At 46.1% G+C, this 13,352-nt stretch overlaps 2 protein-coding genes across 2 annotated transcripts; both read left to right on the top strand.

Moving 5' to 3' along the window:
* Positions 1–778: 778 nt before the first annotated feature.
* TFAM (transcription factor A, mitochondrial) lies at positions 779–8,700 on the top strand. Its single transcript, XM_055721099.1, has 7 exons — positions 779–909; positions 1,064–1,200; positions 3,134–3,204; positions 4,144–4,293; positions 5,732–5,827; positions 6,852–6,908; positions 7,785–8,700. The coding sequence occupies exons 1-7, from the start codon at positions 842–844 to the stop codon at positions 8,001–8,003; spliced, it is 798 nt and encodes a 265-aa protein (XP_055577074.1). The 5' UTR covers positions 779–841; the 3' UTR covers positions 8,004–8,700.
* Positions 8,701–9,166: 466 nt separating this feature from the next.
* On the top strand, positions 9,167–12,962 carry DNAJC9 (DnaJ heat shock protein family (Hsp40) member C9). The gene is made up of 5 exons (XM_055721524.1): positions 9,167–9,379; positions 9,919–10,059; positions 10,219–10,473; positions 11,256–11,339; positions 12,286–12,962. Exons 1-5 carry the CDS (start codon positions 9,200–9,202, stop codon positions 12,403–12,405), a joined length of 780 nt encoding a protein of 259 aa, XP_055577499.1. The 5' UTR covers positions 9,167–9,199; the 3' UTR covers positions 12,406–12,962.
* The last annotated feature ends 390 nt before the right edge of the window (positions 12,963–13,352 follow it).

A 13,352-nucleotide genomic window follows, 5' to 3' on the forward strand; every position in this document is an offset into this window, starting at 1 on the left:
TCTTTTGCTTTACGGATTTCTATTAGAGATGGTTTGAAAACGTTTGTATTTCAACTGGTAGCATTTCTGCCGTCTGCCATATGTGACAGAGGATGACTTTCCACCGCAGTGCAACACCAGCAGGAGGATCAAAAAAACCCAACGCCCCCAGCCGCGAGCGAGGCGTTCTGCCTGCAGCCTCCTGCATGCTACAGAACAGCTCCAAGTGAAGTCTCTGCTTCCTGCAGGCCTCCGTGCAGTGCGGCCCTTCTGCTGCTGAGAGGGTGGCGGCGATAAACACAACGTGACTTGAGCCGTGGGGGGCGGGTGGGATCCCGCACCGCTCGCCCAGCGCCCCCGGGCGCGGTTGCGGCGGCGCGGCTGGCCTCCTGCCATCCCCTGCTGGCCACCACGGTGGAACGATAGCGGCGCCCCCTCGGCAGCGTTCGCCCTGCAGCCAGGCTCCCGGCGGTGCCCCAGCCAGGCGGGCGGCTGCCGGGCCGCAGCTCGCCCCCTCCCCCTCGGTGCCCTTGCGAGGGCTGCTGCTGCGGTGTGCTTACCGGCGGCCTCCTGCCCTAACGGCGCACGAGCCCCGCTGCGGAACTGGTGTGCTGCTCCTGCGGGCCGCGGGGGGGCGCGGGGTCACCTCGGCCTGGCAGGGGAAGGTGGGGCGGGGCCTCCGCCCCCCGCGCGCGCCATGGCGGCGGCAGCCAATCCCGTCGCCTCACCGCGGGACGGCTTGCGCGCGGCGGCTGTCCCAGGGTGCCGTGCGGCGGCTGTCCCAGGGTGCCGTGCGGCGGCTGTCCCAGGGTGCCGTGCGGCGGCCGCGCCAGCCTCGCGCGCGCAGGCGCGGCAGGTCGGGATGGCGGCGGCGCTGGGGTGGCTGGGCCGGGCCGCAGCCCTCGTCGGTGGCGCGCAGCGGCTCCTCAGGTGCGGGCGGGGCGGGAGCGGGGCTCCGGGGCGGGAGCGGAGTTCAGAGGCGGGGGGTGCCCTTCCTTGGCGGGCTGGGGCGGCCGGTCTCCCTCGGAGGGACGCCGGGCCTGCCGTGCGGCGGCGGTGGTAACCGGCGGTGCCCTGTGTGCAGGTGCTGTGGCGGCGGCTCGGCGGCGGCGGCGTGCCTCGCCAGGGGCATCAGCTCGGTGGAGCGCCCGAAGCGGCCCATGTCAGCCTATTTTCGTTTCCTAAAAGAACATCATGCGGCTTTTCGGCAGAAAAACCCAGGTACGAGGCCTGAAGGGAGTTGGGGGCGAGAAGCCTGGCGGTTGGCCGGGCCTTGCTTTTACGAGCACAGCCTCAGGCCGGGAGCGTGCGGCGCTCTGCAGGCAGGCGGTGTTTTCCTTCCAAAACCCGTCGTTTGAAGAGGAAACTGGAACAAAGTATTGCTTGGTAAAACTAAACGTCGTAAAGTGCGTTACCCTGATTTCAGGAGGTCAAAGCTATTTTTTTATCGTAGTGTACCACAAGTAAATTTAGTATTGCTGTGCTTATTGCCTGTATCTCTGTTAGCTTAGCCTTCGATACTTAATCACTCAAAAAAGTGAATATTTGTATGTGACTTTAAAAACGTTAGAAGAAGGAGCTCACCTGGGCAATATGTGTTAACAGTGATTTGTGGTTCTAAGTTATCCTTAAATCTGTATGTGTTTCAAGTATGCTGTTTCTGATAAAAGGAGCTGTATGTGATTTTATGTTGATGCTTAGTAACCTGAAAACTACACATACTGGATTGCCTCAGAGTATATGGGAGAAAAATGGTTTTCTGTGAATATGTTTGTTATCAAAAACTTCATTTATAGGCTATGCAGTCACTTTGGCCAGAGAGCAGCAAAGTGGAGAGGTGTGCTGATTTTGAAAATACTGGAAAGTGAACGTTAATATGTTTAAAGAACAATGATCATATTGGGCAAGTCATGTGTTAAACTTAAGTAGGGAAAACCATTTGATACCCTGTTTTGCTCATTAGTTCAGGAGTTCAACAGTCAGAAAAGTTGAGAAATGAGCTTCTGGAACTTACTGTGGTTGTGTGCCACACCAGTGTATTCCACGTGTTTCTGAAATTTGAATAATCTGCAAATAAATGTGCTGTATCATACATAAATTGAGAATTGGGTGCTTTCTTGTTTCAGTAGAGGTAATATTTAAAAATAAACTGATAATTCACTTGTTATCTTCTATCATTGGCAAAGCATCGTATTTTCAAAGGTTTTAAGACTGGTATACTTGGATTAAAAACTCCCTATTTGTCTTGTTTTTCAAAAATTCTGGAAGTCAGCTTACTGTTAAGAGCTTAGTTCAACTTTTCCACTGTTGACATGGCTGAAATGCACATTTGAGGTGGGAGAGAGGAAGATCTACTTGTTCCTTTTAGGGTGAAGTGGAGGGAAAGCCTGTAAAGGATTTTTCAAGAAAAGAAAAGCTTATATTCTCTTTCTACCACCCCCAGATTTTTTTTATATTTTTTTATTATTACTACTTTTCTCTCTTTGTAAATTCAGGTCTAGCTGGAAACCTCAGCAGATGACCATAGAGCAAGGGCATCCAAAGGCAAAAGGCAGCCAGCTGAAAACTAAAGAGATTTAATTCACTGTAATTTTGTTTGTTGGAGAAGGAAATTACTTTTCTTTAACCTTGCTTCTGTTGAATTATATTATAAATCAAGGACTTTATTTTAATAAAGATCAAGCCTATGTGCTTTACAAGGTGGGTAAGGTCACGTTGTACTTGCTTTGAAGAATCCAGCAGTCTTTCTGCCAAAAAAAAAAAATGAAAACTGCAAATCTTACTTTTGGTTTCTTTCCTGGCCCCCCTCCAAGTTCAGACCATCCTGTCTTGTGTAGAAGAGTATCCAACTGAACAGAAAGAAACTAAAATTGTTGTAGGGTGGTAATAGTTGCCAGTCTTGAAGTGGTGCTTTGGTTTACAACTGCACATTTCATTCTAGTTTAAGTCAAGAGCAAGGACTCTCTCCACCGCTCCAAAATGCTACGGTTCCCTTTAACTGCCACAGTAAGTTAGCTAGTTTTAAGAAAGAAGGAAGATGTATTTGTACAGGAAAAAGATACTAGTGACAGATTTCCTTGGGAAAAACTTGAAGAAGCTTACTAAAGATACAATATTGATCTTTATTTTTTTGCTTTCTAATTTTAATGTACAGAAGCGAGCAGTATGGAGGTGATTAAAAAAATAGCAGATGCTTGGAAGGCGTTACCAGTGTCACAGAAGCAGGTGAGTTTGTGTCTTTGATCTGTGTACTTGGAACTTACAGAATCTTAGTGGTTGTTTCACTTGCATTGGTGTCCTCTGTTTTTTTGTTTTGTGTGGAGCATTTTTGGTTGGTTGGTTTTAAACTACAAAAAACCATTTGCGTACAACAAACGCTCAGACCTAAGAACAGTTTTGAAGAGAATCGGGAGCTTCACAGTACTCAGGCGACATATGGTGGGTTGGGTTGACCCTGGCTGGATGCCAGGTGTCCACCAAGCTGCTGTATTACTCCCCTCCTCAGCTGGACAGGGGAGAGAAAATACAGCAAAAGACCTGTGGGTCGAGGACAGGGAGAGATAGATAGCTCAGCAATTGCAGTGATGGGCAAAACAGATTTGACTTGGGTAATAAGTTATAAACTCATTTCCCCATCAAATCAGAGTAGGGTAATGAGAAATAAAGCCAAATCTTAAAACCACCTTCCCCTCACCCCTCCCTTCTTTCCAGCCTCAACTTTACTCCTGGTTTATTTCTACCTCCTCCCTCCCCAGTGGTGCAGGGGGACAGGGAATCAGGGCTGTAGTCAGTTCATCACATGTCTCTGCTGTTCCTTCCTCTGCAGGGGGCAGGGCCTCTCACACTCTGCCCTTGCTCCAGCGTGGGGTCTCTCCCAAGGGAGACAGTTGTCTGTGAACTGCTCCAATGTGAGCCCTTCCCACGGGCTGCAGTTCTTCACACACTGCTCCAGCGTGGGTCCCTCCCACGAGGTGCAGTCCTTCAGGAACGGCCGACTCCAGCGTGTCCCCCCCTGCGGGGTCCCCAGCCCAGCCAGCAAACCTGCCCCAGCCCGGGCTCCTCTTCCCACGGGGCCACAGCTCCTGCCACGAGCTGCTCCAGCACCGGCTGCCTATGGGGTCACAGCCTGAAAGCATCTGTTTAAGGTTGGTGATTGTGTTGTAGGCTTATGAGGAAGCTAGAAAGACAGATTGGCAAAAATATCAAGAGCAGATGGCCTCATACAAAGCACAGCTAACTCCAGCCCAGGCTGCAGCTTTGAAAGAAGAAAGGAGAAAACGACTGGCAAAAAGAAGATCATTCAAGGCAAAAAGAGTAAGTATTTTGAAGTTCAGCTTGCTTTTCTTTCAAGGAACATGGGTTCTGTTTGTCTAGTATACAGAGCAGGGTTGAAGCATAAAGAGACTTTCAGAATAAACAAAACCAAAACCCACCACCAAAACTCCAAAACAAGGCCCCATGGACTAAAATAATTGCTAGTGTTAGCTGTTATTTAGGTGGCTTTCCTGCACTTGAAGACCAGAATTTTAACCATAGCGTATATCTTTATGCTTAGAGGTTGCTTCTCTGTGCTTTTTTCTTCCTATTCCTAAAGGTGCCAGAGAAATGATAGGTAATAAAAGATACTTGAACCAGCAACACTTTGTTTAGTTGGGAAGAAATCCTGAAATAGCTTTTCACAAAGGCCTTGAAGGTGTTACTTCAGTGACCCCTACAAGGTAATAGCTGTTTGAAGTAGCTTTTTTTCCTTCTTTTGTTTGGGTTCTGCCACTTTGCTATCTGTATAGCTGCTGACGTGTTGAATTAGGGCTGCACAGAGGCACATCTGTTAGTGTCCTTTATTGACTTATTCAGATGATCTTCCCTATTCCCTTTTAGCTGGCTTATATATAAATCTTGAGAGACAGAACCACCTGTAAAGGTACAATATGGTTCGTCCAGTGGCAGGATCAGTTGAAGGGATTACTTACTGCTTATTCATTCCTGTGAATAGAACTGCTGATGTGATACTGCTCTAATTGGCAAAAGTGAAGTTAATTTGGTTTAAAAGACTCCCTACTTAGAGTAATTTTAAATCCAAATAATTCTAGCGATCCTTTTTTAGAGTATGGCACCAGAAGGAATTTAGCTGGCATACCTGATACCTAAACAGGTGTTCAATCGGCAGCATCCAGGCTGTAGTGGGAATGTCTTGGGGCTGGAGAAAACAAGTGTAATTACGTCCGTAACTTGCTGTACTTTCCCTCTTTCACCACCAGCCCCATAGGTGAAGTGTTCTGGTAGCAGAAACCTGGGTCTGTTTCCCTGAAAATCTGCTGGTTCTGCTCTGCCTTCTCATCTCCTGCAGTTAGGTATCTGCCCTCCTCTCTGCAAACACACAGTATTTCACACCAGAAACCGAAGCCCTGCAAAGATAACAGAAAACCTGTTGTCATGACTTTCTTACTGAGTGGAATTTAGTAAGAGTCTTTAGTTTCTGAAAAGACTTAGCTGAAGTACAAATCATTTCTAAATGCTTATGTTATGTCTGTAAGAATTGAGGTTCATAGCTTTTCTTAATTTAGTTAAGCATTAGTCCAGACAAGTGGTGAGAGCATCTTGACAATACAGTCCAATACAGTTTACAGAATAAAACACCAAAAAATGAATTCGAGTCTGACTTTTTGTATAGAATATAAAGACAAATGGTAGGTTTAGCTTTGGAAAAGTGCATGCTTGGTGCATTGTATAACTTCTCTTGTTGTTTTTAAAGGAATTGACTGTGCTTGGAAAACCTAAGAGACCTCGTAGCGGCTTTAACATTTTTGTGTCAGAAAACTTTAAAGAAAGTGAGGGAGTTTCACCTGTGGTAAGCCAGGAAAGATTGTTCTTTAAAATACATCTGTTGTATTCAAAAAAATCTGGTTTAGATTCTGTCATTTTCAAAGAAACTGTTCAGTATCTGGATTTTGCTTTGCTTAGGTTACTTTTTTAGGCTGCAGTGGTCTAGCTATACTGCTGGTGGCATGTCCTGTATAAACTGCTGTGTGAGTATACAGACTTAAAATATTTGTGCTGGTTTTTTGCACATCTCTGTTAAAGACTTCACCTGTTTCTTCTGTAAGGAGAGAATTCTACTCCTTTTTGTTCTGGTATAGAAATACACTAGTTTTTCAAATGCTTGTGGTGGTCTGCTGCTGTTTCTGTAGTACTGGTTGGCATACCTCCTATAGCACAGTTTGTGTCACAGAACATGCAGGAGTTCTTCAGCAAGCTCAGAAGTTTCACACTGAACCTTGCTTTGGGGCAGTTTGAGTTGCGCTGGTGGATTACAGCACTTGAAGTGCTGGAGACCTCACCTGTGTGCCTGATACATTCTAGTCAGTGTATCAGGATAGTGGAAATGGTTTGTTCCTTGGCTTTCTGCATACAATGCAGCATCTCCAGTCAGCTGCGGCCTGGTGTGACACATATGGTAAAATACTCCTGACATGGTACAGAGTTCCCTGTGAAAATGGTTAATGCTTGTCTAGGCTCAGCTTAAATTAGGGCTTGGTTTAAATGAAACCAGTATGTGGGCTGAGATTTAGTCATGTTGCTGTAAATCAGCTCAGCTGTTCTGGCTGCCTGCTTTTTCAGCAGGCCAAGTAACTTTAACAGCTTAGTCCTGATACTGTCTGTAAATGTGGCTGTGATGATGCCCAGCAGCTTGAACCATATTGTTCATTACTTAATTACGTTAAGAGGGTGGGGTATTAAGCCCATGTGACTTGATGCTTTTTTTTCTATTTGCTTTATACTTGGCTTTCGCTAGTGTGGCATTTCCTGCAACCCTCTGTGGTCAGTCTGCTGTTAAAATAATCCTAATATATTGCATATTCTATATCCTGTAGGCAAAGCTGAAGCAATTATTTGATGCGTGGCAAAAACTGTCCAGTACTCAAAAGCAGGTATGTTGGTGGTTTCTGATGAGCCTCCGAGGTGATCAGAAAATGACAAGCTTGAGTTAAAATTTATAACTATATACAAAATCTTGAACTCGGTTGCTCAAAATATTAGTATTAAGGAAAATACTCTGAGGTTTTATGTGTCTTGAAAAAAATTGCCATTACTCTTGTTCCATTAGCGACCATTTTTTTTCACAGTGTTGATGAAATGCGAGTCAGTGGGGCAGGATGGAAGTTGTTTATGCCTGGAAATACATGCGTCTAGTGCGGAAGGTGCAATAATTTGCAATCATTAGATAGGTTTTTTTCTAATAATACGTAGTATTTTTAAATGCCACCATAGTAATTTGCTTCTTGTGGAAAGATTTTTGACAGGTAAAAGCAACAGAAATCTACTAGTGATATGCACATGGGAATTGATTACCTGTAGTTGTCTTGGGGACAGTTTTCTGCCAGCTTTCTTGGTGTATCGAGATGTGAACCTGCAGATGGGTATATGGAAGTTGGAGGGGTGCTATACTGAAAGTGAATCTAAACCTCCACATTTTCAAATATTCTGTACCTCACTGTCCTTCCGCCTGAATGCCCTTCTTCCAGATTGTTGTTAGTGTTGTTAGCAGCAATTTTGAATAAACTCCCTTTTCAGGAGTGGCCATCTGTTGACATAACTGTACTTCAGTGCTAAGGTTTTATGGTTTTGTGCAAGTTTGAAGATATATATATATTTTTTTTAACTTTGCGGGAGGTGAATGCGAATGCCTGGGAAGCACAGTGACTGGGTCTTGCTCGAAGTCCCTTTGTATCTGAGGGGATTATGTGACATGGCAGTTACCCAGACAAAGCCCCTGCTGTAACTGTTGATACCTGATTTTCTTCCAGCCATACCTGCAGCTTGCTGAAGATGATAAGGTTCGGTATGAGAATGAAATGAGGTCATGGGAAGCAAAAATGGTTGAACTTGGCCGTGAAGACCTGATACGTTCCAAAAAACCAAGGCCAAAAAAGAAAACTGCTGAAACTGAAGAGAAAACTGCAACAGCCAAAGCTTCCTCACACGAAAACAAGGCAAAATTACAGTTGAAAAGATCAGAAGAATAAAATGGTTAAGTATTTCATATTTAGTCCCCTTTGGTTGCATTGTCTTTATCCTGCTGTGTTAATGCTGCTGTCGGCATTAGCACTGAAATCTGGAAAACCCATGAAGGGCCCGCTGGAGAAGTGGAAAAGGTGATGCGGTCGGACGGGGTTCACTGTGTCACAGAACTGACTGAAATAATCATTGCGGGCATAGCCCGAGCTGTGCAACGGTAACTGGTTAATCAAGCTGTGAATAGTGATACTGACATCAGCAGAGCTCTCCATTAACGGTAGCTAACACTAGCGTTTATAGGATATTTTTTATAAAAGTGAGAATATTCTGCAATGTTAGCATCTAAATTTTGTAAGAGCTGAAATCTGAGTTGCTGCTGTGGTTTATTCCCTCCATGGTATTGGTAGTGAAGAGAAATGTTCTGCATTTCAACAAAAGGCACAAGAAATGTAAAATACTTTTATGTATCCGTCTCTTTTTTTTTAATGTATCAACCTGTGTACAACACTTATGTTGCATTTAACTAAAGACAATGTCAGTTTTGTATAAAAGTATCTTTATTGAACTTTTATTCCATGGTTTCTTTGGATATATGCAAACACTTTTACCATCCTGTTGTCACGTTTAGGGCAGCCTGTAACGAACAGAAAATGTATGAACTGCTTAAACTGTCGATTTTCATTTAATAAATACAGCTGTTTTGAAGAGCGGCTGGTTTTCTTCTGGGGCGTCTCAGCTATTTCATAGTCTGTGGTTTAGCAGAAAGGCAAGCTTTTCCAGGATCGGGGGTTTCATCCATCCTGAGGGACCCACAGAAGCCACCAAAGCTGCTTGTTTAGTGGTGGGAACTGGAAAGCCAAACAGGTTAGCTTTTCTCCTGCTCTGCTCTTCTCCCGCTCTGCTCCCTTTTATTTATTTTTTTTCATATTTCCGCCCCCCCCCCCCCCCCCTTCGGCTTTTTTTTGTTTGGCCCTCTGTTTGGCCTTGTTTGTTTGTGTGGCCCTTTCTCCCGCCTTCCCCCCCCCCCGCCCCCGCGGGGGCAGGCGGTGGCTCCCGCCCCGCGGCGGTTCGCTGCAGGGCCCCGCGGGGGGTGGGGCGGGGCGGGGCGCAGCGCGGCGGGAAGCCCGGCTGGCCCCGCCCCTACCGTGGCGCGCCGCGCACGCGCGGCCCGGCGCCGCCCATCTCGCGGGAGGCGCGCGGCGCGATGGGGCTGCTGGAGGAGTGCAGGGCCGCGTTCGGCAGCGCCGACCTGTACGGCGTGCTGGGCGCGCGGCGGCAGGCCTCGGGGCGGGAGCTCAGCCGCGCCTACCGCCGCGCCTCGCTGCGCGTGCACCCCGACCGCGCGCAGCCCGGCGACAAGGAGGAGGCGACGCGGCGCTTCCAGGTGAGCGCGGGGGGGGGGCGGCCCCTCTCGGGCCGGTCGGGCGGGCGGGCGGGCGGCTCGCCCCCTGTAATAAGTAACTGAGGGTAGTTTGCTGATCAGGTTGGGTTGTAACAGCAGGAATGATCTTGCTGCAACAGATTTGAGAACGTTCTGTCTGGCGGGAAAAGACTTAACCGTGAGGTTGCAAGACGTACTTTCTCAAGGCCAATGTTAAACCGTAATCTCATGTTACTGTGACGACTTTTGTCTTTGTTTAGACCTTTGTGTAAAAATAGATTAGTTTTGTAATATACAGCTTCTTGCTACGTGACCGAAAGCATAACTGTTTGCTTAAACCGGCCTTGAAACTGAGGATAAGAGGGCTGTGTCGCTTGTCGGAATTGGCGAGCCTGGATGGAGCTGTGACTCCCCGGCCGCCCAGCTGTTTTTGCTTTCCCGCCTTAATAAATAGTGAATTTATTTCGGGCTCTAGTTATTTCAATTCAACTATACCACCCCCCCACCCCCCACCGACGGGGCGGGCGCCCCTCTCCCCGCAGGTCCTGGGCAAGGCCTACGCCGTGCTGAGCGACGAGGCGCAGCGCGCCCTGTACGATGAGCGGGGCACGGTGGACGAGGAGGGCGAGGCGCTGAGGGGCGAGCGCGACTGGCACGAGTACTGGCGGCTGCTCTTCAACAAGGTGGGCCCCGGGGACGGGGCGGGCACAGCCCGCAGCCTCAGCGCTGTGGCCGTGTCCCCCTTGCCAGCTTCGTGGAAGGCGCTGTCCGGGGGCGGGGGGTGCGTGCTGTCGCCGCACCCTGGTAAATCCAGCGGCTCGAGTGTCTCCTCTCTGCTTCAGATCTCGGTGAAAGACATCGAAGATTTTGAGAAGAGCTATAAACACTCGGAAGAAGAGCTCGCCGATATTAAAGCAGCGTACGTGGATTTTGAGGGGGACATGGACAGAATAATGGAGTCTGTATTGTGTGTGGACTATACCGATGAACCAAGAATAAGGAAAATCATACAGGAAGCCATCGATTCTGGAGAAGTCCCATCCTACAAATGTTTTTTAGAAGAGTCTAAGCAGAAAACAATGGCAAGAAAAAGGCGGGTAGGTTATATTAATCAGGGACCAAAGGGAAGCGCTATTTGTGATAAGCCTTTAATCTTCCTTGGTAGAAACAAACACAGCTGTTCTCGAGACAAATGTTTGCCACAGGATTGCTGGGTTACAGATCTTGCTCTCAGAATCCTTGACTTTCACATTTATCACCTGTGTCCTCCCCTTCCCCCCCCCCCCGCCCCCCTGCAATTGTTGTGAAAGGCTTTTAAAAAGAGTTGTAATAGGCTGTTGCTTATTATTCTTTCATTTCATTATTATACACAATGGCTTAATAGTTCTGCATGGCGCTGCGTTTATTTACAAAGCTATGAGTTGCTGTATTGAAGAAGGATACATGGTAGAAATATATTATGCTTGCCTTCTGGCAAGTGTGAAATAACATGCTGGACTAAATGGACCTCTTCTCCAACCCGGGTTTTTTTGGGCACTTTGTAGAGTATGTTATATGCACATCACAGTAACCTTTCTCTGACTTAAAGAAAATGTAATAGCTACTAAGACAAAATAAGTGTGGGTGGGGGTCACAGGGATGGGGACAGACATCACGTTCAGCATTGTGAAACTGCAAAAAAACTAACCTGATCTACTAAACTGTGGAACCGGAATGGGCTTTCTTTGACAATTTCTCATCTGTGGCCAAACTTGGAAACCATTCATGTTCTCCTGCATCAATTTGTATTCAGATGCAAAAAAAAGTTATTGGTAACTACTGTAAGGCTTTGTCAAATACTGTCCGAAATGCTTTTTAAAAAACTAGTTTGCTATTTCAGGCAGAAAAAGAAGCTAGAGAGGCAGAGAAGACTAAAGATGAACTGGGCCTTGGTGGAGAAGATGACTTGAAAGCGCTGATTCAAGTAAGGCTTTTTGTATCTGTTGAAGATAAGTTACCAGCTTATAATTGTGTTTTCCCTGAGCATCTTTGTATTCTGCATCCTTGCAATTCTTCTGAGTTCCTGAGGTTAAAACCTGACCTTAATGTTAACTAGCTATGTACTTTAATTAAGTCAGAGCATGGTATGGATTTTATTTCCTGCATCTTTTTAAAAATTAACAAAGTTACTTTAATATCCTTATTGCATACACAGTCAAAATACTTAAATTCTAGTTTTAGGGAGTTAGGAAGTGTTAATGATTTTTTTCTGAGGGATTCCCGGAGGATGTAGAAGTCAATAGAACTTGCTACTTCACTTTTGCATCTTGGGGACTGAGGAAAGAAACACACGGTTTACATTCCGTGTTCTGGAACGTTTTCTGTTTCTTCTTTCTTGTCATCCAGTGAGCTCCCTAGAATGTTCATGCTTAATAATTTCTCCAATTGTAGTAGAGTTTTGGGTCTAAACTAGAAGTGGATTGGCTTTTCCTAGCTTTCTGTCATGAATTTTTACAGTCACCCTTTACCTCTGTCTTGATACTTCAGGAAGTTAGGCATAGAGCCTAGACCAGGGGTCCTCAAACTACGGCCCGCGGGCTGGATGCAGCCCCCCAGGGTCCTCAATCCGCCCCCCGGTATTTACAGAACACACACACCCAGGCCAGGGGTTGCGGGGGGGAAACCAAGCAGCTGCAGATGACTGCCTGCCACTTCATCCGCGCGCCGGCCCCCCGTTTAAAAAGTTTGAGGACCCCTGGCCTAGACCATACAAGCGGGCTTTTCCTTTACAGTATTATACCTTCTGTAGCTTGTATTCCCTGTTTAATTATTCCAAGATTTTATGTAGCTATCTTATCTTCAATAGAATCAGCTGTCTTGGGCAGTAGTAAAAGTTTTGAATTTGGTTTCTTTTTCTCCCCCTTCCCCAGAAGAGAAATAAAGATCGGGAAAAGGAAATGGATGACTTTCTGGCCCAACTGGAAGCAAAATATGGGAGTAGTGCTAAAAAAGGAGGAAAGAAGACTGCAGCCAGGAAAGGAAAGAAATAGAGAAAGAAATAAAGAACTGTGTAGGCTGAAATATCAGGTGTCGTTTTGTATGAGAACGTGGATTTGGGAGAATTTGAGCTTTTTTCTGGGCTACTGTTTTGGACTGCGTGTGCATCAACTTGCTGTGAGTGGGAGGTATGATGCGGAATCCATCCTGAAGATGTTTAAAATCACTTTGGTGCTCTTCAGTTAAGATCAAACAGATTCTTTGACTAAAAGTTTTGTTACAGTAAGGAAGCAGTATGATGTTTGGGATGGTGGTGTGTTTATTGAACTTGTTGAAGCACCTGCCTTCCAAACACCTACCGGATATTGGTACAGCTGAGGGTAAAACAGCGTAATTCCATACCTTTGAGAGTCTTCAGTGCCATATTCCTGTGGTTTCTGAGTTGGAAATACTATCTTTTTGCTATTCACACACTTCTTTTGTAACAAACCTTCTGCTGTTTTTAAAGGTTTTGCAGTTCAGCTCAACAGATGTTTTCCAGATATTCCAGCGGATTTATAAAGGTACTTTGGAAAATGACAGATTTAATAAATAAAAAGTTTTTGCAGAATTTGGTGCTATGTTGCTTCCACTACTGTCTCTACATTTTCTAGGCAGCTGCTGAAAACAAACATCACATGCACTGTTCTGACTGATTTAAGTCAAGTAACTACTACATACTTCTATAGCAGCTGAAAATATGGCTATATGGTCAACTGTGGTGTCGGCGGTGGTCACGCTACATTAGGTGAAAGGGCCACCTTGTGTTTGGTCTTTGCCTGCCTGCGATAGATGCCTTAAGAAGAGTATGAGACTGCAGCATGTACATGACTATGCAGAAATTCTCTGACACGCTGAGGTGAGGTTAACAGTTAACAATCCACAGCACAGAGTCTATTCAGTGTATTTCTAGGGTTCATGATGTCCCATGATGTTCCGAAGCTTAGGAATATCTTGCGTG

The sequence above is a fragment of the Falco cherrug genome, chromosome 9, assembly GCF_023634085.1.
Source record: "Falco cherrug isolate bFalChe1 chromosome 9, bFalChe1.pri, whole genome shotgun sequence".
Classification (NCBI taxonomy): domain Eukaryota; kingdom Metazoa; phylum Chordata; class Aves; order Falconiformes; family Falconidae; genus Falco; species Falco cherrug.